The sequence below is a fragment of the Sceloporus undulatus genome, chromosome 5 (assembly GCF_019175285.1).
Source record: "Sceloporus undulatus isolate JIND9_A2432 ecotype Alabama chromosome 5, SceUnd_v1.1, whole genome shotgun sequence".
Lineage (NCBI taxonomy): Eukaryota > Metazoa > Chordata > Lepidosauria > Squamata > Phrynosomatidae > Sceloporus > Sceloporus undulatus.
Window position 1 is genome coordinate 33,005,924 of NC_056526.1, and position 26,906 is coordinate 33,032,829.

At 40.5% G+C, this 26,906-nt stretch overlaps 1 protein-coding gene across 2 annotated transcripts in view; it reads right to left on the reverse strand.

Moving 5' to 3' along the window:
* The window catches only part of CACNG2 (calcium voltage-gated channel auxiliary subunit gamma 2), a 181,532-nt gene that overhangs the window by 1,229 nt on the left and 153,397 nt on the right, over positions 1 to 26,906 (reverse strand). Inside the window, exons 2-3 of one of the 2 annotated variants that reach the window (XM_042466474.1) lie at positions 15,814 to 15,897; positions 8,722 to 8,862 (exon numbers count right to left, since the gene is read on the reverse strand). In XM_042466474.1, coding sequence (XP_042322408.1) covers positions 8,722 to 8,862; positions 15,814 to 15,897 — 225 coding nt within the window. The remainder of the gene's footprint in view (positions 1 to 8,721; positions 8,863 to 15,813; positions 15,898 to 26,906) is intronic. The other variant, XM_042466475.1, reaches the window with a different exon arrangement.

Genomic DNA, 26,906 nt, shown 5'->3' on the forward strand with positions numbered 1-26,906 from the left:
TACCTTTTTATGAGCAGCCATGCCCAGTAGGTTCTTGCTGTAGGGTTGGGGCTGGTATACATAATGTGGGCCCCTTTTATGCATTCAGAGCTTGGGGAAATTACTTTTGGGGATGCCACTCCCTGGATCCTCCAGCCAGCATGTTGCTGGGAGCTGTAGTCCAAAAGATAACTTTCCCAAGTTGTGGAGTATAGTTAGCCCTCCATATCCACAGATTCTTTATCCATGGATTCAACCAGCCATGGCTTGAAAATATTCCAAAAAGATATAAATTTCAAAAAGCTGGCCTTGATTTTGCTATTTTGTATAAAGGACATCATTTTACTATGCCATTGTATTTAATGTGACTTGAACATCCACAGATTTGGGTATCCATGGGGGGTCCTGGAACCAAACCCCAGCGGATGGCGAGGGCCTACTGTATAATCATACATGAAAGGGGATACAGTCGCAATGTGTGTTGGTCAGGTTGGTGTCCAGGCCCTTCCAAGAAGGTGGGGGAAAATGGATAAGGTGTCTTTTTTACCTTTGAAAAATTATGGTGTCGATTGATTGTACATACAGTGGAAACAAGGCAGAGGGCTTATGAATTACTGAGCAACTTGCTGGAGAATATGGAGAGAAACTCCTTTTTTCATTTTGGAGTTTTCCTTAGCCAGAGCCAACCCAGTATTAGTCTCTGTTTCTGTATAAAGCAAGTCCAGTTAGCCCTACCCAGCCTAGCCAGTGATGAGGACTGCTGGGAGCTGCAGTTCAGCATCTGTAAGGCCTCATGATTCCCACATAAATGTAAAGAAAGAAAGATTTCTTGTGCACAATTGGGGCACATTGTGGAGGGAGAGGAGTGTAACAGACACTTCTTTTTACTATAAGTGAAACATCTGCAGAGTCCTAGGACTGTGCTATGGAGAACAGTGTAGCTGAATTGTTGGTGCTTCCTATTTTCTTTTTAATAAACATCCCACAACCACATTCCATGCAGAACTCACAAACTCAATGGGCATGCTAGCTGGTGAGAAAACCTATCTTTCCAAATGAGCTGCACATCTGCTACATACACACATACATCAAATGACCACACAAATCCATTTAAAGCACAAAAACAACAGAAGAGCCCTGTGTCAACTTGAAGAATATTTATTTTATCGCTCAACTTTTTGCAGATGATGGCTCATTTTTTCAGATGCAAGATTTTAAAAGACATTTTATTGACTCCTTTTGTTCTGACCCTTTCCTTTCTGGCTATTAGATTTTCATTCCACGCTGCCTCCAAAGAATTCAGGGCAAACATACATGTCCTCTGTTTATTCTGACAACAACCTCTGAAGCAGAGCGGATTCTATGGAGAGCAGGTAACTGCCATGTCAGTTTGACAGTGATTTCTGCTTTGGCGTTAACCTGAATTTTAAGGAACTATCCAAGGTGCTGAACCCTTCCTCACAAATAGGCCCAGATCAGGGATAGCATCCTTAAAGTCTGGACTAAAATATGGACTAAAGGCCAGAGCAGACTCACTGTCCCACTGATATGGGAGCCATTAGCTACTAGAGCTTAAAGGTACATCTACACTGTAGAAATAATGCAGTTTGACACTACTTTAACTGCCATGGCTTCATCCTACAGAATCCTGAGATTTGCAATTTTGTGAGGCAGCAGCACCCTTAGTCAGAGAAGGATAAAAACCATGTAAAACTATAAATCCCAGGATTCCATAGGATGCAGCTACAGCACTTAAAATGGCACCAAGTTGCATTATTTCTGCAGTGCAGATGCACCCTAAGCCTTAGACTGAGGCAGGGGCCTTCTTAGTATCACTCGGTTAGGTTTATGGCTGAATAGGGATTCAAAACAAATTTACATAAAGCCCTACATGGCTTGGGTCCAGCTTACCTGAGGGAACACCTCCTCCCATACAATCCTTACTGCACTCTCAGGTCCTCTGGGAAGAATCTCTTGCAGTCTAAGAAAACCAGACTGGTAACGACTTCTCAGAGGACGTTTTCTGTTGCCGCTCCAAAAATTTGGAATGACCTGCTGGAGGAGATCCGCCATATAGCATTTTTGGAGGCCTTTAAGAAGGCAATAAAAATGGATCTCTTCCAGCAGGCATTCCCAAATTGACCTCCTTGGAATGTTCACTCTCCAATGGCATAGCTGTTCCCACTGGACTGTGATCGCGATTGATTTTATTGATTTTATTGGGAGCATTTTATCGGGAATTGCTGTTTTAGGGTGGGAGGGAGTTTTAGGATGTTTTGCTATGTTTTTACTTGAGAGTTGTTGTGTAGCATTTTTATTGTTCTCTTGTTTGTTGTTACCCTCCTCAGTCCAATACAGGGAGAGGCGGGATACAAATAAATATTATTATTATTATTATTATTATTATTATTATTATTATTATTATTACATAATCTAAGTTGGCCATTTTAACCTCTTCCCCATATTAGTTCTTCTTTAGGTCTCAGGTTTGTTTTTTTTTAAAAATCTGGTTTTGTTTTGTTTTTAATTTATAACACAACTAGCATAATATAAGGCCTGTCAACCAACCAGTTTATATTGCAGTACTCTGCTGGAGCAACCTTTCCCAGTATCACACTGACCAGATGTTTTATATACAGTTTTGTTCAACTTCACCGAGTAACCCTTTGTTGTCTAGGGCTGATGGCATTGTAGTCCAGCACATTTATAGGAAGTCATTTTTTTGTGGGGGAGGAATTGTGCTGAAATGTTCACTACTTATATAAAAGCACAGGAGCAGGAACAAAACCTGGGTATGTGACTTCACCTCATGCACAAATTTGACTCTTCTCCAATCTAAGGCTGTATATTTGCTCCAAAAGCAGATTTTGACTAATAACTCCCACTTGCCACCCTCTTAATTCCAAAGGTCCTACAATATTAATGCTTCAGCCTTCTTCTCCCACTACTTAGGAAGCAGTGGTATCTAGGTGTAAGTTCTGCAGAACCTAAATGTAAAAATAGATAATTTTTTTGTTGGAAAGCAGTGGAGTTTGAAGATCTATAGATGTTTTGCATCATACAAATACCCTCCTTTTTGATTCAATGCAGCAGGTTTAACTGCTGACAAACATTTCAAGAGCCCTGGTGGCACAGTGCAGCCACTCACTCAAAACCATAAGGTTGCGAGTTCAATACCAGTGAAAGGGCTCAAGCTCGATGCAGGCTTGCATCCTTCCAAGGTCACTAAAATGAGTACCCAGGGGGCAATTAGCTTACACTTTGTAAACTGCTTAGGGAGTGCTTAAGTGCACTGATAAGTGGTATAGAAATGTACTTGCTATTGCTATTTCTATTTCAAGGTATACCAGTCATTGCAATCGCAGTGCATGGCAAAGCACTGGTATCTGTTCCACAAAGTGTTGTAGAGCTGCCTTTAATGTAATTATGTCCATTGTTCATAACTCTTAATAGTTAAGACATAGTAATATGATGGTTCTCCTAATTCTGTAGAGCCGTTTTGTCGATGTATGTTTCCTCCCTAGGTGATGGGCATTGTCACCGTCTAACAGATTGTCATAGTGCTGAAATGAACATGTGTGAGAAGCCAGTGCGACAGCAGAAGTGGTGAGATGATGTGAATTCTGGTTGTGCTGCAGGTGGTGGACATATAAACATAGCCATTGGTCTGAGCCTCTTACTGATGGACACAAAGTGACAGCCACAAACATTCCTAAATGATATGATTTGGATATTAATATTTCTGAGAGGATACAGAAGGGTACACAAGATGGAATACAGTGCCCTTTCCCATTCTGTTTCTGCTCCAGATCTAACTGCCATCTAAGCCAAAAGGGTTTGTTGGGATATATCTTCAGTAGCTGTTTTCCTCTGGATACATCTTAAAACACCCTAGAGAAGAAGCAACAGACTTGACCTTGGGGAGCAATTTGATGAGAATATCACTCTCTGGGCTTTATTCTAGGAAAATGAGTGTGCCATTAATGAGGTCATAACTTACCCACAATGTCTGAGTAATCTGAGGCCCTCCCACATTGCACAATTATAGCATTATTGTTCCACTTTAACTCTGATGACCACATCATATGAAATCCTGGGATTTGCTGTTTAGGAAGGCACATTTAGAATTCTCAGCCAGGGAGTTCTAGTGCTTTACTATAGGATGCAGCCATGGAAATTAAAGTGGAATCTTAGTGCTATAACTGTGTAATGTGAAAGGGTCCCTAGGTTCAGAAGTTACCATGGACTGTATTATACTTGGGCCATGTTATAATTAATGATGGTATCTCTAATTTGTGCTGTTGTAATGGCTCTTCTTGGTGGTATTATTATTATTATTATTATTATTATTATTATTATTATTGGTAAGTAGATGATAACATTTTTTAAAACAACAACAACTAATAATATACATTTTAGGAGCCAGCATAACATAGTGGTTTAAGTGTTGGACTATAGTTCTGGAGATCAAGGTTAGACTCCCATGACACTCACTGGGTGACCTTGCACAAGGGGAAGGAAATGGCAAGTGTCCTCTGAACAAATCTTGCCAAGAAAACCCCACGATAACTTACCTCCCTGTAGTCTTGCTTTTATCCTAGTTGAGCTCACTTGTGGCATTGGAGTTCACTTTACGGTTGCCATAAGTCAGAATTGACTTGAAGGCACAAGATAACAACAACAACAATGTAAATTTTTGGGTAACAAGAAACATTTACAATTATTCCTAAAATGTTGCATTTGGAGATTTGTGCTTTTGGCCATTTTTGCAGTTTTAAAAAGTGCATTAACATTTACAAATAACCTAAAATATAATTATTACTAATCCCAGTACCTGCTGCCTGGGGCAACTATCTCTAATGGTAGGTCTGGCTCTGCCCCTTCTCCAAACACTTCTGATCCTCAGTTAGAACTCCAATGCCACAAGTGAGCTCAACTAGGAGAAAAGCAAGACTACAGGGAGGTAAACTGTGGGCACAGACAAAGCTGGCCCCTTTTTGATTTAAAAATTGGGTTTCCTGTCAAGGTCACTGTAAAAAGCCATAACAATGAGAAATCAATATTTTAAAAAAATATAATGTCCTAACCTTAGGCCTATATTGATTACCCATGTTTGCTTCTTTCCTTTTGATAGAATGGAAAGCTTGAGCAGGCAACTTTGGCTCTTACAATCACTTATTATGAGGTTCTGAGATTCACTAAGGTTGGCATATATACTGGGAGTTTGACCTTCCAGCACGGCAAAAGGGGTGGTGGGCAGCTCCAGCTTTAGGGGGCCAATGGATCCATGTCGGGCTTTGTCCTGAAGTTTAAAAGGGCTGTTCAAAGTGCTGAAGTTTGGTTTAGTGGTATTTGGACTAGGACTCCATTGCTGACGGGGCACTGAATCTGCTTCAATCTTTAAGGTAGCTATCCAAGTTTCTGAACCCAAAAGTAATGTTCAGCACCTTACAATGACATGTAATCCACAATCATCAGTGGATGCAAATATAGATGACACAAATACGAAGTAGAGGTAACATCCATAGATTATGGGACAGGCCATTATAATCAGCCAAGTCTCCATAGATGCTGCAGAATTTCTAGAAGAGAGTTGAAAGGTTCCTGCACAACTTTCATATTTACTGAAATTCTAGGTTAGCTTTTGGTAACTGGTGTGTGTGTGTGCTTTCAAGTCACCTGTGGACTTATGGCAAACCCATGAATTTCATAGGGTTTTCTTAGGCAAGGAATATTCAGAGGTGGTTCCTTCAGTTCCATCCTCTGAAATATAGCCTACAGCACCTGGTATTTGTTGGTGGTTCCAAGGTTGACTCTGCTTTGCTTCCAAGATCAGACATGATCTGGTGCTTTTAAGGCATTTATGCCCTTATTCACAACCTAGCTCCCTCAAAATATGTTCCTCGCCATTCCGAGTCGGTGTGACTAGTAGTTGTGTTGGAGGGAGTGAAAGTATTTGTAGTCCACACAAAACTGTAAGGACCCAGATTGGAGAATGCTGCCCTCTGTCTGTTTTCCTCCCCAATGTCTAGTGGAAAGTCAGTGCTTAGGCTATGCCACTTCTAAGTGCAGTTGTAGATTCACACAATCAGATATTTCTCTATGCAAACAGGCAAGCAATAATGACTGAATCTAGAAAGATAGCATATCAGGGTGAAGGCTATATTAGGCAAGCAATAATAACTGAATCTAGAAAGCTAGGATCAGAGTGAAGACTATGTTGGAGATCTTCTTCCTCTAATCAGAAGTACTGCACAGAGGCAGTTTAGGAGCATTCAGTGATATCAACCTCCACTTTCAAGTCTAAGTGATACAGTCTAGGCACAGGCCTAGGCCTTCAGTGATAACTAGACTTGAGATACAAAACAAGTCTTGTTCATTCTTCTGAACTCATTCTTTTTATTCTTCAGCCTTGCAGGCAGTGCATAAATAATAAAAAGCTGTTGGAGTTTTGAACTCTCTCTTTTTAAAAACTGCTGGTGATAAATTTAAGCAAATCCATGGCAAAAGAAAGATGATAAGAAGCAACAACACTATTTCTCTGCTGTGCTCAAGATAAAACACCATCATCTTTTGCACCTGTCTATATGGCCCACTGTACAGCTTGGAAAAGTTATTTTTTGGACAGCTCCCAGAATACCCCAGGTAGTACAGTCACCACCCATCCCAGAATTTACCAGTTGGCTGTGCCAGCTGGGGCATTCTGGGATTTGTGCTACAAAAAATAATAATAACTTTTCCAATTTCAGGCCATTATCTTCTAAATACGCAGTCTAGGAAGGAGATAATAATAAGTGAGATGGTTCTTTCCCATCCTTTCTATGCAGCCAACCAAGCAGTGGCTATGTGCTAGATTTCTCTACACATGAAATGTGCAATGAAGGCAGTGGGAAGACCAAGCTATGAGTTTATTGTCTACTTTCAACATTTGGTAAAGCCTATTGGAAAGCATCATCCTTGGGGTAATCTTCCTGATTTCACAGATGAATAGTTGAACTTACTTTGCAACTTCTGAGGTTTTGAACTACCAGGACCAAAACTGTACATGGCAGAAGAAGATCTTAAGTCTGGGTGCAGAGTATGGAATTAATTCCTCCGCACAAGAAATAAAGGTATAACGACAGTACCTTACAATTATAACTTACATGGGATAGCTTCACTCCCTTAGTAGTGTATGTATTTTTAGTTACTTTCTCAGTATGGCAGGTGGCCTCAGTAAATACTAGAGGGGAATATCACATGGTTCACGTGCTGGCTTGCACTGTATCTCATGCTACTGTGTCATGCTCTATTGTAGGTGTTGCGGTGATGAGGTAGACAGGAGGAGAGTGCATTGTATACCATATATCAGTGATTTATAGAACTCAAAATATTTTCAAAAACAAGTTTTCAAAAGTAGCAATATTTTTTTTTGGTGGTTTTGAGAAATGGGAAAATAAAGAGATACTTTTAAAAGTTTCAAACTAGAACACTAACAAACTGGGGTGGGATGGTGGGGGGGGGAGATTGGAGATGCAACAATTTACTTTAAAAACTAACTTCCCATGTTCTGTTTTTGTGAATCCGTATCCTGTCTAAAGTGAGGGCATAACTGGGAGATGACAACAATGATAATGATGACAATTCTATTTATTTATTTATTTTTATCTCATCTTTCCCCTAGCACTTGGGACTCAATTTTTTAGAGTGAAGGAGACACAGGCATGGCTGTGGTGCATATATTTATTTTAAAGCATGTATGTACCATCTTTCCTTATATTAGATATCATGGCACAACCAACAGCCTGTCCCACCATAGACCTTTTGTTGTCTGAGGTAAAGGACCAGATGGCACTCTCTGCCTCCCTCCATTCCACATGCAGAATTAAACCAGATTGGCAGCTGAATGTTCCCTTAGCACTGGCAAAGGAACAGAAATCTTCACTGCAGCTGAAGGCAGCTAAGCTAGCAAAGGGAGCACAGGGCAGGCCATATGTGGTACACACAGTTCCATCTTGCACTTTGTCACCATTTCCATGCATCCCAGCACCTACTGCCTGAAGCAATGATCTCACTCTGATCCTCAGTTGGTAGCGCCAATGCTACAAGTGAGCTCAGCTGGAAAAAAAAAAAAGCAAGGCTACAGGAAGGTAAACTCTAGGCGCAGGCTAAGTTGTCCTTTTTTGCTTTAAAAAATGAGTTTCTTCTACACAATGGGAGCAAAACTGAGCCGAAACAGGGTAGTTCCATTGTCATATCTGGGGTCTTTTCACACTATACAATCATAACATGATGATTTCACTTTAACTATGGTGGCTGGATACTATGGCATCCTGAAATCTATTATATGGGGGAATCACTAGAGCCCTCTGGCTGCTATGAATTCTAAATATTCCTTCTTAAAGTGTAAATCCTTGGATTCCATACTATGTTGCCATAGTAGTTACAGTGGAATGGTAGTGGTTTAATTGTGTTGTGTGAAAAGGCTCCTGGGTTGACTCTCACCTAAAACAGGTTATAACCTCCCAGCATGAACAATAACTGTGAGTTCTCTCCTCCCGTCTCTATGGTTGAAAGACTGTTTAAATTAATTTAGATTCAGAAATAAGTAGCTGTCACTGTAACTGCACAAATGTTTATTACCTCTTCTTTAACCCTTTGACCTATCCTGTTGCTTCCAACACATGGGGTCCCTCCCTCTGTCACTTGTTCTCCCCCATTCTTTTACCTCACAGATGGGCAGCCCGCTTGTCCCTCCTTTACCTGCAGACACGAAGAAGATGCCGGCACTAAGGATGATGTTATGTCGGGTTTTGTAGAACTCGCTGGCTGCAATGCAGAGTCCACCCATGAAAAGCAGAATCACACTCAGGATCGGAAAAATACTAGAGGCCCTTACAGCCCCTGTAAGCAAAGAAGAGGTGGGGTAGGGTTGGAAGGGGCATTGGGATGGGAGGAGAGGAGAGGAAAGGGAGGAGTGATGGCATGTGTATGAGCCAAGGGGAAGGGAAGAGAAACAGATGGGAGAAAAGTGGAGCAGGAAGAAACAGAAGGGAGGGTGAGGGTTGCAGTGAAGATGAACAAAAAAGACAGAGCAAAGAAGCACAGGAATTGAAAGGCCGGTGATGAGGAGACAGAAGGAGGAAAGAGAAAGAGAGCATCAACAGAAGAAGAGAGCTATTACAAATGAACTGTTAACATCTTGTTTATTAGAAACCAGCAGTGCACTTAGGGTGAGGAAGAGCAGTCAAAGGGCATCTGGTTGTGGGCAGAGGCTTACCAGGGTGCTTTATGCAACCAGAAAACCCAAAGGCATATCCCTCTGCACAAACAGACAGTGAAATCGAAAGGCCAGAAAACTATTGTCAGTGCAGTGTGATATTCAGCATACAGGCAACAGCTACAATCAAGTGGAGACATTGTGGGGAAAATTAAAAAAGAAACCACACAGACATTTTGCTGAAGTGGATGTGGAGGAATTTTCTAAGGAAGTCAGAAGAACAATCCTTACATGCATGCAGACATACACTTGAGGAAAACATATATGCATTGCACATAAATGAAGGCAGAGTCCTATGTGCTCAATCTCATCCATCCCATCCTCATATAATCCAGCCAGCAGATGGCAGTAGCATGCAGATATTAAACAGACATGTACACACACACTAGTGTGTGCGCACGCAAACCCACACACATCCCACCCTCTCACAGTGTGTTTCAGTTTGAGACATGTGGCATATGGGCCATGTATCCAGATATACATGAATCCATGTTTTACATAAGTGCTTTGGGAAACATCAGGGTTATTCTTTGTTGTTGTTGCAAGTATGTACAAAAGCCATCTAAAATGTTTAATCCCCAAAAGCACTAATGCAATGTAGAATGACCAGTACACAATAATAGGTAAAATGTATTAATTCACCATTCTCTAACTACTTTTATTGTTTGAAAAATAGAATAGGTGTGATAAAAACCTTCTTCCCCCACATGCACACCTCATCACTTCTCTGCCCAGTTTCAAAACTGAATTAAAGACTATATTGTTTAGAGAAGCATTCCCAGAGGTGAGCCCCTCTCTGACCCAGGAAGCCTCCTTCTAACCATCCATCAAGAAGCCAAGCCCTTCCTCCAGTCCATCTGCCTTGGTCCAGGCCTCGGAGGTGGAAAAGATCTGCTGGACCTGATCCTATTCCCCACCACCACTCCCTTCTCCTTTTGTGTCGTGTCTTCTTAGATTGTAAGCCTGAGGGCAGGGAACCGTCTGACTAAAAAATTGATGTACAGCGCTGTGTAAACTTACAGCGCTTTATAAATAAAGGTTAATAATAATAATAATAATAAAATGAACCAATTTATTGTATATCCTTTAAAGTATGGTCCATTCAAAAAAGAAAAAAAAGAAACAAGAATCCTTATGAAATACTTAAACCACAAAACTTTAGTTACTTCTGCTTTGTTCTCACAATATTACTGCAAGACCTTTCAAACCTTCTGTCTTCCTGCATCCTTTATTTCCACCAGTTATTAGGAATCTAGAAGGAAATAGCAGCAGGAGCATTCTTTCCTGGAAGATGATAAGGTCGTAAACTAAGCTATCATGTTTGGTCTCATGTATGTAATGGAAAACTTCACAGATGAATCAAGTTAAGCCACTGCCCCAGTTTAGTAAGGGAGATGTGGGTATGGTAGCAGACTGATATGCCAACAGTATAAAGAGGTATCAGTAAGCATCTTGGCACCTGAACTATGATATTATTCTGGACTCAAACAATTAACTAGATGCAGCTTTTTGCTATGGATGAAAATGTGAATCCTCCTGTAAGACCAGTAATGCATGACTAGTTGTATCTGATAGGAACTGGATTGTGACCAGTGCCTGCATCAGGAGTTTGACCCCTGACAGTACAAATATGCTCAGGAATGGACAAACATTGCTTTACTAACAAAATCGTATAGGTCTCCCAGAAAGATATGTAATAATCTTTCATGGATGGTGCCCAGCAATTTAAACACTAGTTGAACTATAGCCCCTACCATAGGGATGGGCAGTTTGTTGACCTCCAGGTGTTGCTGGATTGCAACTTCCATGATCCCTCACTATTAGCTAGTCTGACTAGGACTGATGGGAACTTCAGCCCAGCATCTGGAAGGCCAGAGATGCCCATCCCTGCTCCATCATGAAAGTCCTGAACTGGTATATATGATGCCAGACGTTGTGTCTGTATGAGTCAGTTGGCAAGTGAAGAGAATTGCAGTGCAACCCTCTAATGCAGAGACCAGTGGATGAAGCAAATGTAAAGAAAATCTACAGCAAGCCCTGTGTACTCTGAGTTGTGTCAGTTCTCCATCAAGGGAACATTTATTTGTTTAAAAATCTCCCCTTACCTACTCTGGGTGAAGCTTTCCCATAACATATGAAGTCGAATGCTTTCACGGCCTCCATCCTTAGTTTTTTGTGGGTTTTTTGGGCTATGAGGCCACTCATAGCCTGAAAACCCACAAAAAACTATTTCCAATAACAGTAGGGAACTTTGGTGGGTCTAGGACCATTTTATATCCTTGGAGACTTTTTATGTCCCATGAGCTGCATGAACTCCAATAAACACAACCCCCCCAATTCCAAATCTGAAGCAAAGCAAAACCTGAAGTATCAAGAGGTTTATGGACTTTTTCCAAAAATGTTAAACAATGCAGTTGTTCTTAGGAGGTGCAAATAACATTACCCCCCCTCCAGCCCCCACTGGTCCCTTAGTTAAGGTGTAGCTCAAAATTGGCTGAGAACTTCAGGAAAATTGTGAGACAACAACATTTCCTACAACCTTTGAATCAAATTTCACCACTTTGTAAGTGTGTTTGTGTGTGCACGTCCATGCACGCATACACACATTTGTTTGTCTAAGAGATGGTAAATGTTAGACTGAACAGGATACAAGGTATACATGAAAACAAGCACCCAATAGTGCTGCCATTGTTCCTGTTCCATACTGAGTAAGCTCCAGCTTTTGTGCCCTTCCTTTCCTTCCCTTTGGCTTTTTCAGTTTGCTTTACCAAGTACAGAAGATGATCACACACCAAGCCATTCTGTTTTCCACCTGATTTGGCTAGGTGTTATGTTGTTTTACTCAAGAAGGCATAATTTTTTTTTTTGGAAATGCACAAAACCACAAACAAAACATGGGAAGGTTTTTTACATGCTATTACTACTTCCGTACATGAACAGCTATGTGGAAAAGAAAGAAGCTATCATGTCCACATCCAGAGCACATCTTGAAAATGTAAGTTCTCTAAGTTTTGGTTCAAAGGATTTCAAAGCTGTATTAGACTGACAAGACAAATATCTCTTGCCTTTCCCAGATTTCTGGCCATGTTTCAGAGATGGTGCTACGCTACGCTAATGACTTCTGGAAAGCACTAATGAGATTTAACAGTGGGGGATGTCAGCAAATGCCAGGAGATATTCACCATCTGAGGACGATGCCCTACATACTGAGGGATCTTTTTTTGAGACCATGGGTGTGTGCATCCCAGTTAGCTTTTTTCCCTTTCCATATATTGCTTATTAAAACAAATTAAAAAACAACAGAGTTTTGTGGCAGCAATGCAGGGTCTTTTCTATCCAGTTTTGACTGGCTGGGAAAAGATTTTTATTCCCAACACATCATGCAAAAGCAAGCCTATCCGTGCATTCTAAGCTCATTTTGTAGGATTTGTTTCCAGTAGTAATTTTTGGAGTGCATGCACTCATCCTGACATTTCCCATAACTGCTCCTACATAGAGAATCCAAAACGTAAGCAACTGTGTCAATCTGTTTCAAGGAAACAAAGCTTTAGCATTTTTACCCTCCACCAGGAGTACATTTTCTGTAAAACCAATAGGTCCTATCCATTTGAGACCACATCATCCCAAAGTATTTTGTACTTCAGCAAGGGAGGCTCAGAAGAATATGCCTGGTATTCTGCTCAGCAGTTGTGACATTGTAAGCTGGACCTGCCATCTTGTAACTGCTAGGGATTAATATTTATGGCCATGAATGACCAAACATGACTCCCAAATCCTACCATTGCAACCTGGGAGCATGCAGACTGAAACGTTTCCAAGGTGTTGCAAACTGGAGTGCTAGGGAATGATGTTTGCAGTGCTCTTCTGGCTATGAGATGTACCGAGACAAGCAGTTATTGCAGGACCCTGAGGCATCTCTCTACCTGCTTGTTCTTGATGTACCCCACAACTGGGAGAGCACTACAAATATCATCTCCAAACACCCCTGATCTGCAGTATCTCAGAAACACTTTGGCTGGGGTGTTGCCAGTCACAAAGATAGGATTTGGGGGCTGGCATAACTATGACAACAGAACTCTGTTGCTGTAGTTACATTGACAGTGCAAGGTTTTGGCCTTTGGTTCAGAAGAAAATATGCAAACAAGCATGGGGCTTCTGAAGGTTTTGCTAGTAATCTGCAGCTGTAGAATTTCTGAAGGTTCTGAGCTGATCATCCTACTTAATCTCTCAATTGTTAGAAGTTCCTTGCTGGGAATAACCGCCCCTTTCTTGTCCAGCTGAGCAGGTTCTACAGAAATCTCTCCAGGGTGCTGAACACTTTCTCTTCTACTCAGACTTGTGGAGGACTTGCTTCCTTAGACAAGACCTTGTGGTATGGGCCAAGCCAGACCTTCTTGAACCTGACCCAGTATGCTCCCAAGAGATGACACAACCCTATCAGAAATATGGTAACCAAGGAAACTACTGCTTTCCTGGGGTCTTTCCAGAACAAGGTATGCAAGTCATCTGTGCAATGCTAAAGACATAGAGATGTACCCAAACTTCAGGCTTATGAGTTCTAGCAAGTTGCTTTTCATCTCTCTCCTTGCCCATTTATGCAATACCTTTTCTAGAGAAGGATGATTGACATCAACTTGGCTGTCTTTGTGGTGTAAACTGAGGACATTAGTCTGCCCAGGCATTTTAGAGGATGCATCTGCCCCCATTATATTTTGCTACATATTAATTTATTTTGTGATACTATTTTGTATTATATGATCATTTTTTTGCTCTTGTTCCTGATACCTTTAGGATAAAGCCTGAAAACCAATATATAAATAGACAAATAAACTAATTCATCACCAAGAGGAGGATTAAACAATCAAAAACCTGTCACCAAAAGGAGTCACCATCAGCACTCTTTTGACTATGCAGTTATGTGTGTGATGAACAGACAACACCATGAGCATGCATGTATTTATCATATCTGAATCTCCTTCTTTCTCTAAGTGGCACACATTACCATTTCCTGCATTATATTCTCACAGATTAGAAATAAAGAAATGCTGGGGCCACCTTAAAGCTTTGTAGCTGAATCCATAGCTTCCTGGTCCAAACCCAACACTGGATCTTATTGGTCCCCCATCAACGCACAAATACATTAAAGGTATTTGCAAAACCTTCTAAAAGGATAGCCCTGATAGACAAGACTAAAGGTGCATCTAGTTCAGAATTCTGTTCTCACAGTGTCTAACCCAATCCCCATGGCAAGCTCATGTGAGGACATAATGTTGATGGTATGCTCCTACATGTGCTCCTCAATAACTGCTATACAGATGCACCCACAACCATCATGACTATTAGCTACTGCTAGCATTATCCTATATTCACTGTACAATCCAAAGCCATGACGATTGTTATAACACTATTTTCCCACCATAGGGAAGGCTCTTGAAATCAAGCTTGTTTTTATTATCCTTTGAGATTTTTTAGAGGCCCAGTCCAGAAATAACAGCTGGACTGGGCCTCCAAAATCTGAATAATAATAAAAAAATGTTAACACCATGATGGTATGAGCTAAATACATGTGCCAGTACAGAGTAGTAGTGCAAAGAAGGTAGGGCATTAGAGTGCTGTCCACCATGTATCTAATCAGTAGTAAATTCCACTAATGTCAATTGGGATTACGTTTAGGTAAATGAGGATAAAATGGCATGCTCCTACATGTAATTGGGCAGCCGTTTGAATCCTTATCATGTTAATCCTAGTTGTACACTTTTGAAATCCTGTCAGAGAATATGGGAGCTTCTCCCCCAATGCCTAAGTCCCCAGATGAAGCTAGAAAGACCACAGTTTTTGGATGGAAAATGTTGGTACTTATTTTCACTTCTTGCTATGTTTTTAAAATCTTTAAAATCTTTTTTAATTCAATGTTTTGTTTTAATATCATAGCTATGTAATTGTTTTTAAAGTTCACTTTAAGATGTATAACTGATCTTTGCCTTAATACTTCAGATTCTTCTCTCTCTTTTTGTACCTCAGGTTTTTTTTTATTACAAAAGTATGGTTTGTCTTTGAGGTTCTTCTACATCAATATGCATTGCACTTTTCTCTTCTGATCATCAAAAGTGCTGGTGTCCCAAATGTGGTGCATTCCCCACCAGCTGCCCCCACGAGCAGGAGATATACTGGACAGGAGAAGTACCGGAGGAGACACAGTGGAAGACGAGTACCATTCACAAATTAGTTGAATGTCATTGACATTTTGCAGTCAGAAAGTCTCTTTTGCACTGAAATACACTTTATCATAAGTATGTTTATTCTTGTTTTAATTATTAGAAAAACAATATGGAGGAAATGTGTTCAAGAGAACCAGAAAAGGCATGAGATGGAACCCGTGACTCCAGAATGTTTCAAAACACACACACGCACAGGCTAAGAGGTGCTGTTTAACTTGCCTCCCCCATTTTGCCATCTCCAGTGCGCTCATCCTCAAGGGAATGAACGTTGTATAATGTCATCAGCCAGAGAACGAAGGGCATCCAGCAGCACTCAGCACACATGATAGTTCAAAGGAAAAGAAGCTGCAGACTTACGGAGGAAATATTCTGCTGTGTCGGCTTCATACTCTGTGTCCTCGAGGAAGTGATCGATTTGCTTACACAGACCTTTAAAATTCCCTACAATACAAGAGGAGAAACAACAAATGAGAACATCAGAAACTGAAGCAACCCTGCTCTCCTTCTGTCCTCCTCTTTGGCTTGCTTTCCATCAAGTCTTTTCCACAGATGATTGTTTTTGCCAGGCAACAAACATGCTATTCTGAAATCTGGAGATGTTTAACCCTGCTAGCATATGTCTCCAGCTGTCAAAGTGCAATATTTTGGGGCTGAAGAAAATATGATTCACTCTTCCTGCCTCTCTAAGCAACTGTTTGTGTTTCATGCAACCATGCCGTATGCAATTACAGAAGTGTCATAGTCACCTACTGGACAATACCCTTGCCATCGCTGTGCTGAGTATGTGGCATTTTGTGAGCATTTGATTAACTCTCTATCTTTATTAAAAAGAAACGTTAAAGGCTGGGCACTCCCTAGTGTGCTATTCAAATATGGAGCATTCTGGCACCCATTTTAAAAACAAAACATAAATATATGGTCACCTGCAGATATGTGCCACATTAAAAAACATACAGTCCCCAGATATCCCACTAAATCATAAAACTCATTGTATAACCTTGGACCAGTCACAGATTACTTAGCCTGGCCTATGGGAGAGCCCTCAAGTTATTTTGAGGAAAGGTAGGATATAAATGTACCTAACAAAAGAAAGACCTGCAGTGTTGAGGCTCTCATCTTCCCTGATGGTAAAAAGTCAGCAAACAATTTCCCTGCTGCAAATTTGTCTCCCTGGTATCTAAGCTACCCTTTCCTCCATTTATTACAATAGGCGATTTTGTCCTACTGAAATGAGAGTCTAGTTAGGGTCTACTTTCATGCTAAAAATAACATAATTTCTATGGGGTCATCTTGGGATCTTCTAGAGACATTTTTGAGATTGTGTGCCATACTACACAAACACATTGCAACACATACTTATATTTATATAAGACAAGTGACCTACAAGATGCCGTCATCCACGTCTGTTTAATTATGTTTGTTAATAATGGCACTGGCATTTATATACGCAGGTCTGAGATCCTACATCAGGCTTGTCTATTACAAATGTCCATCAGCTGTTGTTCTATGAGACCCTTGTGTTAGATGGCAACACTGAGCAATTGAATTTAAAAACAAATATGCAACTGAATGCTCAGCCAAATACATAACTGAATACACAACTAAGTGTGCATCTGTATGAGTGTTGGAACCACATGTGCAACTGTGCTTCTGCAACTTTGAACTGAATATGGATATTGTGCATCAGACAAAAATGTCTAACTATTTTTACAGGCAAGCATATGCATGCATAGAACACTAACTATATTATGGCCTTTGTATCCATAAGTATACTAGCAAAAGAAAGGGCCTATCTTCAGACCTCAATACAATGATTTTTTTTCTTTTATAAACGAGAACAACTGTAGAGTTACTTCAAAGGATTTCAAAGCTTACACTGATTTCTACCCAAATCATTTACTTTTTTGGATGACAGCTCCCAGAATTTCCCAGCCAGCATTGACATAGTCTGCAATAGTAGTGTTTCAAAAGTATGATTCTTATTGATGGAGATAACATTTTTTTAAAAAAATCTGTGTATTGTTTGTTTGCTTGTTATTGTGTGCTTTCAAGTCATTTCTGACGTATGGCAACCCTATCACAGGGTTTTCTGGGGATGAGAATGTGTGACTTGCCCAAGGCCACTCAGTGCATTTCCATGGCCAAGTGAGGAATTAAAAACTGGTCTCCAGAGTTGTAGTACAACACTCAAAACGCTACACCACAGTCACACTCTCCACTATGCCATATTGTTTATAGACTTTTATTTGTTATGCATTGCTGTGGGAGCCCTTGTGGGCTGTGAGGTGATGTATAAATAATAAACAAGCAAGCAAGCAACCCAACAGTACATTATGTGCACGCAGAGTTACATCTCCATAAATATCTCCCCCTATTTACAGTTTCAAATTTGGTGTGGCAATGTTAAGGTTTGGGTTTCAAAAAGTGCTTAGGTTCCCAAGGATCAGTATCAATATCCATTGTCCCTATCATTAACCATTAATTGCTTAATTTATAACTTGCGTTCACCTCCCAAAATTGGGACTCAAGGTGGCTCACAGAATAAACACAGATACAAGTAAAACTATAAATAGATAAAAACATATCAAAAATCAGATTAAAATACAGTAATATTAAACTGCCTATAGAATTAAAATTATATAAAACATTAATTTAAAAGCATAGATTAAAAACAGTAGAGCACTAAAACAGAAAACCCATTATATAGAGTACAACAACCAGTTCATAAATCTCTGTTGGAATGGAAAAGTCTTTGCTTGACAGAGAAAGGACAGCAAGGAGAGAACTAGTCTGGGCAGCATCTGCACTGCAGAAATAATACAATTTGACACCACCTTAAGTCATGGCTCAATGCTACAGAATTCTGAGAATTCTGGGAGCTGTAGTTTGTTGTGGCACCAGAGCTCTTGAACTCAGAATTCAATTGCACTGAGCCATGGGAGTTAAAGTGGTGTCAAACTGGGTTATTTCTGCAGTGTGAATACAGCCCTAGTCTTCCTAGGAAGGGAGTTCCAGAGTCTTGGAGCAGATATCTGGAAGACCCTCTCCCAGCTTTCCACCAGAGGTGCCTATCAAGGTGGGTGGCATTGAGAAAGGTGTCATCCGGTATGAGTTTCTCATGCCTGATGGTCATTTTACCTGTGCAAATCATTTACATTCACAATGGCCCTAGGCACAGCAGAGAATGGGCATGGATATGGCAATAAAAGGAACAAAAGAGGCACAGCAGGCTAGGCATGTTGTGGAAGCAAAAAGATAGTGAGTGGGTGAACATTTTAACTCTGTAATGTCCTATATCTGAACATAGAATTAGGAGAAAATTACTTAGTTGATGTGGCTGAGTGTAACGTGGAGTGAAATGGCACTGTAATAGTAAGTGTTTCTGTGAAGGACAATGGGAGGGTAGATGTCAGAGAAGTGTGAATAGAAGTGCAAAGCAGTAACACCAAGGAGTGCATGTGTACTGTCTAGTCTCTCTCAAAATAACTTTAATACTTTTATAAGCTATTATTTGTTTTCAACCTTGTATTGGCTTTGCATCACTTTAGTTGTCATACTTCTTAACAATGAATTCAACAAAGGCCATGAGAATTCCTTACTTTCTTAAAAGAATTACAGCCCCCAAGCTTCCCCAAGGAGAGAATGAATGGCCCAGCAGTAAAATAACTTACTTTTGCTGCCAAAGGTTTCCTGTTCAAATCCTTTGAGAATGCCAAAACATGATGTAGTGATTAGAGTGTTGGATTGGGATTTGGGAAATCCAGTTGTAGGGGCTCCACTGAGTCATGAAGCTCTCTGGGTAACCATGGGGGGGGGGTCTCAAACATTTTAAGTTCTAGTGTGTGTGATTTACTTTTTTAGTCCTGGCACAGATGGTTTTTTTTTTTTAAAAAGCCCTTTACAGAAGGTGGGGCTGAGCTGGAGGGGAGGGTTTGACCTTTCCCCCTGCCATGAGTCCCAGTCTCAACTCCAGTAGTTTTCTGGATGAACTGAGTGTGTGCGCACAATGGCTATTAGCAATGGGAGGAAAGCACCCACTGCACTGACAGGACCTTTCATTTCATTCAAATAACTGCCTCTGTATCCAAACCCCTGAGCCAGTGTTCTATAGTGGTTTGGGTGGTGAACTAGGACCCTGGAGACCAGCCATGGAACCCACTGGGTGACCTTGGGCATGCCATACTCTCTCAGCCCCAGATGGCAGTGGCAAAGCCCCTCTGAACAGATCTTGCCAAGAAAAGCCCATGACTGGTTCACCTTAAAGTAACTATTAGTCAGAAATGACTAGAAGGCACACCACAACAACAACAATCTAGACCCCTAATGTGGACTGGGACAGCAGTAGAGGCAAATGATTGAAGCACCTCCTCCAGCTCAGTCTCCAAAAAGCTATTTATTTTTGTAAAAATGTACATTCGACTTAAGAAGCAAATAATATCACTCTAATATAGCCCACATATGGTTTGTTACTGTAGCTGTATGCCTTGAATTCACTTTCGGTTTATTGGAACTATAAGGTAAACCTATCACAGGGTTTTCTCAGCAAGATGAGCGGAGGAATGGCTTGCCTTCATCAGAAGGTGAAAAACCGTGACTTGCTCAAGGTCACCCAGTAGTTTTCCATGGCTGAGTGGGATTTGAACCCGGGTCTCCCAGAGCGCTAGTCCAACATTCAAACCACCACACCACACTGTCTCTTTCCACACATGGTTAATCTCCTGAAAATCAATTTAAAATGTAAGTTCTTTAGCAACTGAAGTACTTGCTGGAACAGAGAGGATTTTCTGAAATTCTGACCTAGACTTTCATCTTTAATGTTAGCCAAATATAACAGAAACCCAGCTCAATCAAAATGTCAGACATCTTTTGAAAGGTCAGACCAAGGGCAACCAGGACAAAATCAGGACAAACTCAATTACCAATCTCAATAAATGGGTTTGCTAGGAGTCCCAGCATAGCTAACAGATTTAACAGTGCAAATAGCTTTCCACAAGGAGCATTTTCTTTGATTTGTGACCAAGTGTGACATGCATAACTGAAACATAACTGAAATGTTCCACTTCCCACAAAACCATGATGATGAAGTCCTATGAACTTATAAACTGAATGCATGGTGCTGGTCACCATCACTTGGGAGTGTTGTTGGTACGCACATCTATAATTTGGAAAAGTCACTTTTGGTGATGACAGTTCTCAGAATGCCCCAGCCAGCATGGCCACTGGGGACTGTAATCCAAAACAGGAACTTTTCCAAGCACTGCTTACACATAGGTTTATTCATTTTCTTTCTGCTATTACACACTTTGAAAAAAGTAGAAAAGAAAAAGGGTCACAATGGCAGGAGGAAAAACCTGCCAATTGATGGGTTGCTTGCTGCTGCAAAATGAATGGCTTGTTGTGTATAGCCATTTAAAATGTCCTCCAGGTGGCAGCTGTTTTATGTGTGCCCACCCATCCTCAAGTGCTCCAAGGAGGCTGGTGGCCATTTTGTAGAGCTGACAGTTGAGTACAGCTGTGACTGAAGCATTCAGCTTATGCCTCAGTGGCCAAACAATAAATGAGTTTTTAAATGGTATGTGACATCAACACTGAATCATGGTTACTGAAACCTGACTTAACTTCTCTCTGCCCTGACTCAGCTTCGTGACCACATTTCCAGTGCTGGATGAAGCAAATGTTGGCAAGCCACATGTATGCTTCACTCCCATAAAGATTTTTATGTTTCCTATTTTTCCTTCAACTTTCCTCTGCATTGTCCATATGAACAATTTTGACCTGTTCTGCTTGGCCCAGTGTAGCAGTCATCACTTGGAAGTAAATCATTAGAAACAAACAGCTAATCATAGAACCATAGAATCATGGAGTTGGAAGAAGGGCAATCCTTTACAACCCCCTGCCATGCAGGAACTCACAATCAAAGCATCCCTGACAGAAGGCTATTCAGCCTCTGTTTAAAGACCTCCAAAGAAGGAGACTTCACCACACTCCGAGGAACTGTGCACCACTGTTGAATAGCTCTTACTGTTAGGAAGTTCCTCCTAATGTTTAGGTGGAATCTCTTTTCCTGTAGCTTATATCCAGTACACTTTCAGACCATGTCCTATTCTCTGGAGCAGCAGAAAACAAGCTTGCTCACCCTCAGTATGACACCCTTTCAGATATTAATTATTTGTAATCAATTCCTTTTCCAGTAATAAAGAACTAAAATATCTTGTGTCCTATTATAAAGTACAATTATTTTAGAATTATAACTTAATCTCACCCCTGTTATAATATAACTACTGTATAATTTTTCTTGACTTTCTTGACTTAACATAACCATAACTCTTCTTGACTTTCCCAGTTATGGGGTGTGGCCTCACTGTTTGAGTGGAGGAGGAGTATCACATGGTTTAGAAGTTGCCTTGTGGTGCTGCTTCATATGCTTTTGTTAAGATGATGATGACATGGAGTGAAGGGGGATGTGTTTTACATTACAGGCCAGAGGCTTGTAATTTTCAATTCATTTAAAAAGTAGCTAAATGTTACTATTCTAGTAAATATTTATTAATGTTTTTTTAAATCAACTATAATGTAATGAGATGGGGTGAGTCCTGAAACTATAACAACAACTAATTACATGTTAAAAGTGGCTTTCCATACTAGAGACATCATCACATTTCATTTGACATCTTTGGTGACAAAACTGCCTACATAGGTCATCTAAGGTGACACAGCTATTTTGTGTTATGGAATCCTAGGACTTTATCACATGGACAAAAAGATTAGATTTAAGATGGGATCAAAAAGGCATTTTCCCAGCAAAGTCGCAAGATTACGGCAAAGATTTTCAGACAGCATTGTGATTAGAGAAGACTTATCCTGGAAAGAAACAGGAATGCTCAAGCAACAAAGCATTCACTGGGAAATCTCATGAATGGTTTGTTGCTGGAGCATTCTTGTTCCTTTCTGGGATAAATCCTCTTTAATAACAATGTCATCTGAAAATCTTCGCCATGATCTTGTGACTTTGCTGGGAAAATGTCTTTTTAATTCTGGCTTTCCCTGGCTTTTTCCCAGTGTGATAAAGTCCACAGAATCATAGAGTTGGAAGAGACCACAAGGGCCATCCAATCCAACCCATTGCCATGAAAGAAGACAGTATCAAAGTACCCCTGATAGATGGCCATCCAGCTTCTGCTTAAAAACCTCTAAAGAAGGAGACTCCACCATTATGTGAAGCAGCATATTCAATTGTCAAACAGCTCTGTCATCAGAAACGTCTTCCTAATGTTTACTTGGAATCTTTTTTCCACCAGTAGTTTGAATCCACTGCTCCATGTCTAGTCTTTGGAGCAGCAGAAAACAAGCTTTCTCCATTCTCAATATGACACCCCTTCTAAATCACATTCATAGTTAGATGCTGGATTTATCCTGGGCTAGTACACTAATTTAGGGGTAACTCAAGGGGCAGATTAATAACAGGAGCAGGTTCCTGACTCAACAGAAGCTCAGTCTAGATCATGGGTGGGCAGGTGTCAGACTTATATTTATTTTGTTTTGTTGTTACTAGAATCTCAAAATGACACCAAAGCTAGCTATAACAGATATTCACTAAGAGTACATCTACATTGTCAGGAAAAATAGGATACCTCAGGATACCTTTGAGTTACTCCTACCTGTAATGACCATGGACTTGTCTATTCACATTCAAGTGAGTTTGGGAGGGCTGTCCATAAAGAGCTTTCCTTTTTGAACTCATGCCAATTTGATAAATCACAGTGTATGCAGCTACATGGCTGTGGCCACTCCATTTTCTCACTCCCTCCATGCATGCAAATGTGCTTATTTTGGAAACTCGTCCTTTTGACCTCACACCAATCTTGCTATGGAGCACAGCCCACATGCATGTATGAATATCCAGATTTTTACTTGAAACTAGGATAGATTCTTACTTTTCTCCTTCCAGATTAAAACCCTGAGGCAATGAAAAGACCTGTCAAGGACCCCATTAGTCCTCTATGTCATTGGACATTTTGCTGTGAAAAATAAGTGAGTCCATTTTATTTGGTTTGTGTAGATGCACCATGGGTTGCATATTCAGAGTGCAGAAGTTATCTTCAGTACCAAAATACTAAGAATCAGCATGGTGTAGTGGTCTGAGTGTTGGACTATGACTCTGTAGACCAGGGTTTGGTTCCCGGCTCTGCCATGAAACCCACTGGGTGACCTTGGGCAAGTCATATACTCTCATCCTTAGAGGAAGGTAATGGCAAACCTCCTTTGAACAAATCTTGCCCCCAAAAATCCCATGATAGCTTTGCCTTAGGGTCACCATGAATTGGAAACAACTTGAAGGCATGCAGGAACAACAACAACAACCAAAAATACTACCCAGAATAAAAGTCTTCCACAAAAAAATCAACTCCCAGTTGCTATAATTTCAGTAGCCTAAATATGATAGAAAAAAAAATTCTGTTATTACTATTGTAAAATCATTACAGCAGAGATCTTCAACCTCAGTATTCACCAGCATGGCCAATGATATTGAATTCTGGGAGCTGAAGTCCCCAACATTTGGAGGACCAAAAGTTGAGAACCACTGCACTAGAGAGAGAATTCTGTGTGAGAATTCTAAATGGCCCTCTCAAACAGCAAATCACAGGATTCCATAGGATGTTACCATAGGAATTACAGTGGAATCAGTATGCTATCATTGTGTAATGTGACTAGGCCCAAGACCCAAAGACATCCCAAATTCTCCCTGAAAGACATGATAATAGAAGTCAAAAGAGAAAAAGACTATAGGGATAAGTTATATGGTAACAGCCATGAGACTGGTTTATAAAAGATACTGGAAATCCAATGAGATACAGAAGGGTATGGAATGGACAGAAAAGATGACGGATATCGTGGAACTAGACAAATTGACTAATTTAGTAAAAAGGAATTCAACAGAGATGTTTTAAAAATGGATACCTTTTACAGGCCATGTAAAACAGCGAAGAGAAGGTACCAATATTAGAGGATTTGATATATAGGAAGTAAAGCTATTTTCTCTTATACCTAGGAAGGAAATGCTGATTAATGGTAAGAACACTAGATTAAGCTAAACAGCGGCAAACAGTAAGGAGAGAAAGAGAGACTAGACTAATTGGATAGGTCCCAGAGAAAAGCAGGATGTCATTTTAATGGCGAGTGTGTGAAAAGGGGAGTTTGTTGTTGTATGTTTCTGTTATGTGTATGTATGTGTCTGTTATGATAGTTATTAATATTACTTTTTAAAAAAGAAAATAAATACAAGATAGTGAGTTATTCAGCTTAAGAACACAGAGATACTTGGAGTTTATACTGTATCTCCAGGAAGAAAAACAAACAATGATCCTTGTGATGAACTTGCTTTGACTACAACCACACAGCATCTTTCCTCCTTCTCAGAAAAAGTGCAGGCAATTAAACAGGTATCCTAGATGGAAACCATCATGTTAGCTAGTGTTCCAGTCTTGTCAGGAGCTCAAAGAGGGAGAGACAGTTACCCATCATCAAGATGAGTCTTTATTACATAACTAGCTACAAACAGGTCCTTGAGTCATGGGGTCAACGAAGAAAGCTTCAATTATAATTGTATTGAAACAACCCCTTGGGAAGAACCATATGTCATACAACTGAGCAGGAAGAAAGAATGCCTTGAGAGATTTGTCTCCAGATTATTAGATAGAACTTTGGGAGTGCCAGAGAAAATACAAATGTCCACAACAACTCAAACCTTAAACTTGGGCTTTCCTTTCTTCTGATTTCTTTTTATTACTCCTAGCTTTGTTTTGCCAGAAGTGATAATATGTTAGCAAAGTGTTGCTGGAATACTACAGACTAGGGATGGAAAGAATATTCAAAAATATTTTTTAAAAATATAGAAAACGTGCCCCCCCCCCCATTATCACCAGTATCAGGAAACTCTGTCAAGAAGAGTCCTGGGCCTTATCTGCAGGGGCCAAAAGGCCTTTCCCCATCATTCTGGCATTGTCCTGTTTAGACGATGTTCATCTCGGCTCATCTCAAATCCCAGTTCTGGTGCGGACAGTCTGGATGACATCTGGTGTGATACACGATCTCCTTTTTATGCCTAGAGGTTATCTTTTACCTCTTAATGTATAGAAGGCCCTTTGTCAATGACACCTGCCTGGTATCTGCCCTTATACACTTTACTCCATTCAACTGACCTCACAGTCACTCACTCCTGCCTTTTATATCTACTCCTTCCCCTGCATCCCCCTCTTCACAGTCAACCTGAACCATGGTTGTCAGGTATCCAAGTCTGCCCAGGGACTCCATCACATCCGGCATGCCTTGCATCAGAACTGAGGCATAATAAGATTAATGCACTGCCCCAACCTCGCTCACCATCTGGCCCTCTGTTTCCATGCTGTGGTGGCTGTTTGCGTGGGCATCCTGCTGGGTCACATGGTATTTCTGCCATTGCTGCAGGTCACTTATTTTTAGGATGACCACAGAAGTGAACAACCCACAGTGGTGGTGGACATGAAGAGTGACCCAACAGAATGCCTATGCAGACAGCCACCATAGCATGGAAACAGAGGGCCAGGTAGTGGGAGAGGGTGGGGCAGTTTGCAGTGTTGCCAATCTGGTGACTTTCACACCAAAATGGGTACTTTTCAGAGCCTTTGGTGTGATTTTGGTGATTGGTTTTAATGGTAATTTTGAGAGTTGAAATAAGTATTTGGTGAGATATGGGGGGGGATTTGGTGAGTTTTGGCCAAACGTTTGGGGAATTATCTTCAAGGCTTGTTGGCAACACTGGTTGTAGGGCCAGGAAACACTTCGGTGAAATCTCTGGATTATCCTGGACAGTGAAGACAAGGCCTTGGACTGATGAGAACCTTTGCAGTTTTGGACTTATTATACATGAAACTTGCATATAGCTGCTTTGCTTAAAAATCAAACCCCAGCATTTTCTGCACAGGAAACTACTTTTATCTGTTTATGGTAAGAAATAATATTTTCTGCAAAGAAAATGCTATTCCCCCTGCAAAAGTTGATGTGCAAAATACCCAGGGGCAAATTATGTGCACAATAAATCCCAAAATTGTGAATAGGCTTCAAAAATTGCATGGATTTTCTCAGAGAAGGAAGAAAATGGCAAAAATTACTCATCATTTCCTTTGAGAAGAAACATGGGCTGCTGCTACACTGCAGAATTAATGCCATTGGACACTACTTTGACTGTCATGGCTCCATCCTATGTAATCCTGGGATTTGTAGTTTGTTGCCACACCAAGGCTCTTTGAGAGAGAAGGCTAAATATCTCACAAAAGCTACAAACCTCAGAATTTCATAGCATGGAGCTGTTAAAGCAGTTTCGAAGTGCATTAATTATGCAGTGCAGATGCAGCCCTTGTAAATTAATAATAATAATAATAATAATAATAATAATAATAATAATAATAATAATA